Source organism: Gekko japonicus, unplaced genomic scaffold, assembly GCF_001447785.1.
Source record: "Gekko japonicus isolate JY-2015 unplaced genomic scaffold, Gekko_japonicus_V1.1 scaffold1360, whole genome shotgun sequence".
NCBI classification, from domain to species: Eukaryota; Metazoa; Chordata; class Lepidosauria; order Squamata; family Gekkonidae; genus Gekko; species Gekko japonicus.
In genome coordinates, this window is record NW_015165281.1 from 380,620 (window position 1) to 385,054 (window position 4,435).

The window sequence follows — 4,435 nt, forward strand, 5'->3', positions numbered from 1 at the left end:
GAGCCCAGTAAATCCCTGCCTTTCCCCGGCCCGCCAGCCAGGGATCCCTCTCTCCCCCCTGCGCAGGACGTGTCTGCCCCGCGCCTCCTGCCCAGGAAAGCCCTCTTTTCCCCCTCCTCACAGCAGTTGTCCCAGGTAAGGACAGCAGGAGAGCCCTGCTGGGTCTGGGCCAGCCTCCTGTGTCACCCAGGGGGCGACCACGTCTTCTGGAGGGCCAACCACAGGGCAGGGAGGCCGGGGCCTCCCCCTGATGTTGGCTCCTGGGATTCCGTGGCTGACTGCCTCTGAGCATGGAGGCTCTCTTTCGTCACCATACGCCCAGCAAGCCTCAAGGAGCTCTTCTATCAGATCCTAGATTGGTGCCGTAACCAATGCTCCCTCTAAGCTGTGGAGTCCCGTGAGCAAAACTCCTACTTTGTGAGCTCCTGGCCTTAAAGTTGTGAGCGAGCCATTTGGCTGCTGCATCAATCAGTTTGCTCTGGAGCCCTCCTTCCTGTGCTAAGACAAAAAGGTGTGCACCGGAGGCTAAAAAACTGTGAGCTGGCTCACACTAGCTCAGCTTAGAGGGAACACTGATCAGGACCGATGCTCCCTCTCAGCTGCAGAGTCTTGTCAGCAAAAATCCTATTTTAGGAGCTCCTGGCATTAAAGTTGTGAGGGAGCGATTTGGCTGCTGCATAAATTAGCTTGCTCTGGAGCCCTCCTTCCTGAGCGAAGACAAAAATCTGTGAGCTGGAGGCTAAAAAACGGTGAGCTAGTTCACACTAACTCAGCTTAGAGGGAACACTGGCCATAACCACTGCAAAGCATGCGTCAGGTGGGGCAGCCATGTTGGTCTGAAGCTGCGGGACACAGTTCGAGTCCCTGGGGGCCCCTTTCAAGACCACACAACAGTTTTATTCGGGGGATCGGCTTTCGTGTGCAGGTATCCGAAGAAGGGTGCAGGCACATGAGAGCTTGTACCCAGAATTAAGCTTTGTTGCTATTATTATTGTTGTTGTTGGATTGCCCAACCCCTGTTACTGCAAGGCTCTGGGCGATGGACAACCACAGATATAAAACCAGTTAAAACATTAGCAGAACATTAGAGACGCTGGGCTCAAACTTTCGTCCACTGCAAAGCGAGGCCTTCAGTCCCTCCAAGCAGGCCTCCGCTGACCTAGTTTCCCCCTCCCCCCCCCAGTTCCTTTTACTGTCTTTACTTCTCCCCCACAAGGACTGGCTGTTCTACTGAAGGATATTCTCCGTCTTTTTTCAGCCACTTTTCTTGCTGCCCGCTCTCTCTGTGGGTGCCTCTCCCCCAGACACTCTATTAGATACTTCTCGAGGAATCCAAGAGTTCCCTTGCAGGATCAAGCCCACCGGTGTCCTGTTTCACGCATTGGCAAACTGGTTGCCACGGAAGGCGAACAAACAAGACATAGAAACCTCCTAACATGGGCTGTGAGAGCTTCGCTGCCCTTACGGACTCTCGGTTAGAGAAGGGCCCCCCTCCTTCAGTTTTTCTGGCACTGTGGGAGGCGTGGCAGTTTTTACGACCGGGATTTGCCTTTCTGGGTCCGATCGGATTCCGCGATGAATCTGGGGTACCGATCATCTTCATCTGCTCGGAGAGAGGAAATTGCAGGGGGGTTCTGTGACTCTCTTTTGGGCCAGTGTGGTGGTGTGGTTCAGTGCGCGGACTCGAATCTGGGAGAACCGGGTTCGATTCCCCACGCCTCCAGTTGCGCCTGCTGGATGACCTTGGGCAAGCCGTAGTTCTCTCAGAGGTGTTCTTGAAAAAGAGCCGTTTCTGTCAGAGCTCTCTCAGCTCCACCTACCTCACAGGGTGTCTGTTGTGGGGAGGGGAAGGGAAAGGAGTTTGTAAGCCGCTCTGAGACTCCCTTGGGTAGTGAAGGGCGGGGTATAAATCCTATCTCTTCTCTTCTTCTTATAACAAATCTGTTCTAAGAGGGAATTTTAAGTTCCATTAGTAAAACACCCTAGGTACCCTCGCCTGGAAGTCCAGGGTTGTGGCATGGATGTCTCTTGCACTGAAAACCCGACGGGGATAACCATATGTTGGCGGCCACCACCGCCATTCTGGGTTTGTTCCCGGTGGAATGCCAGATGTCACGGTGTCTTTCAGCTCCTTCCGGCCACTGTCTGAATTTGCCATAGGTTCCGATCCATGGTGTCATATCAAGGTAGTGCTTCGTGTCGCTGCTTTCTTGGTTCCCCGGGGGAAAGGAACTGTCGCTGTCCTGTCACCAGGGGAGGGACAGTCCACAGGCGGTGCTAACTCTGGCTTCTTCATGCTTTCAGGGTGAAAACTGATTGGTTGACACCACCGTGAAAGGGGGAGAGAGGGCGCTCACGGGGGGAGACCCAGACGGTGTCACCCTAGGGCCCGAGAGGTGGAGGATGAACGGAGAAGCGGACAGTCCAACCGACTTAGAAATGACAGCCCCCAAAAATCAAGGTGAGGAGGGGATGCTTCTGGAAAAGTCAGCTAGGCCTCCCTGGGGAGAAGTTGGCAGGACTCTGAAGCTCCCTCTAAGCCGTGGAGTCCTGTGAGCTACCGGCATTACTTTGTGAGCTACCGGCATTAAAGTTGCGAGTGAGCGATTTGGCTACTGCATACATTTTACTGTAATTTCTAATGTTTTCATTGATGCGATATGTTGCGTTGTCTACTGTTGTTTACCGCCCTGAACCCTGTTTGCAGGGAATGGGCGGTATAAAAATCAAATAAATAAAATTATTTTGCTCTGGAGCCATCCCTTCCTGAGCGAAGACAGAAATCTGTGAGCCAGAGGCTAAAAAACTGCAAGCTAGCTCACACTAACTCAGCTTGGAGGGAACACTGCTTTGAACCTTGGGCTGCCCGTGCCCAGCCCTACTTCTCTGTCACTGTCCCCTACCACCCTTTTTCTCAGGAGAACCCCCATATTTCAAAGAGTTAAGTTGCCGCATGTGATTACAGAGCCGCATTTGACGGTGCACAAGTGACACCCAACACACACCCCGGTCTGACTCAAGGAGCTTGGTGTAGACTCAGCAGAGGATGGGTGGACCGTACTTGGGGTAGCAAAATACCTCAAGCTGGCCCTGCAGTCTGGTTGTGACCCTTTGCCCACCAGCTGTGAAGCCGATGTCCCCTAAGGGAAACTTGCCCACCGTGGACACGGACAGCTTGTGGCAGAACTCGCCTGAAGGCTTCTAGGCCTACCAGGGTCTTCCAAGTTCCAGAGCCAAGGTGTCATTGAAGCCAGTTCCCTCCAAGTTTCTAAACCACAGTGGAGCCGGAGAGGGGGAGAGGGAAGCAAGCGCCAGTTTGGCTGGATCCCTGCATTTGAGCATGGTGGAGGAGAAGCAGTTTTGATTTGTGGTTTTGGAAAGCAGGAAGTCTTCTGTTGTTGCACTCCATACGCAGGGGGGGGGGTTTGGAGGGAGCAAGTCTGCAGGTGGCTCCGTTCCCACCTGTCACAGACAAGCCCGTCTGATGTCGGAGTGCAGCCTTTATAACCACAGATCCTCATGTGTTTCTGCGGTGGGGAGGAAAGCTTTCTGGGGAGGATGGAGCCTTAATAACCACTTTACAAAAACAAATTAACCAATAAACAGAGGAACGAGTCCTTTCTTATGTCTGTCCTCCATCCCTGTCATGTCTCTTCACAGGAAACCCCAAATTTAACATCTGTGCAGGGTTCTCCCCCTCAAAATCCGCACCCATTGCGGTTTTTGCTTGGTTATAGAACTAGGCCTTTATTAAGCATGGGCCGTGCAGGGCCTGTGTGGTTCCTGTTGTGCAAGCTGCCACCTGGTGTTCAGTTCTTTATTATCAAAACGGCTGCATGCTGGGATATGTAGTCCTTAGGTGCCATTTTAATGTACCAATCCCCTATTCATAGCTGTGTTAGTGAGCGGTGGTGCTTTGCTGTCGTTTTCTTTACGTCCCTTTTAAAAAAAAAATGTTAATGCGCGCACTTTCCTGGGGGGAGAATCAGGCTTCTGTGCCACACTGAGACCATTGGACAGAGCTCTCTTGTCAATTTTTTTACCATTAACTCATGCGTGGCTGGTTTTGTTCGTATTGCAATCTGGCCTTCTCTGTGTTTTAGGATGGCAAATGCAGATCATTTTAATAGGCGCAGCTGACAGATTAAAAGCTTCCTGTGATTGACAATGAGCAAAAATTTTAGGGTTTGGGATTTTTGAACGGCTCATGGTTGCAGGCAGGCTGGAAAAGGACATTGCCCATGCCAGATCTGGGTGTTTTTTTAATGTATTATATTATTATTATTATTATTATTATTAATATGCGCAGCTGACAGATTAAAAGCTTCCTGTGATTGACAATGAGCAAAAATTTTAGGGTTTGGGATTTTTGAACGGCTCATGGTTGCAGGCAGGCTGGAAAAGGACATTGCCCATGCCAGATCTGGGTGTTTTT

General features: G+C 51.5%; 1 protein-coding gene across 1 annotated transcript in view; it reads left to right on the forward strand.

The window, feature by feature from the left end:
• Positions 1–4,435, forward strand: part of UBTF (upstream binding transcription factor, RNA polymerase I) — an 86,935-nt gene that overhangs the window by 2,675 nt on the left and 79,825 nt on the right. Inside the window, 1 exon segment of the mRNA XM_015410316.1 lies at positions 2,305–2,461. Within this exon segment, the coding sequence (XP_015265802.1) occupies positions 2,404–2,461 (58 nt within the window). The 5' untranslated portion in view covers positions 2,305–2,403.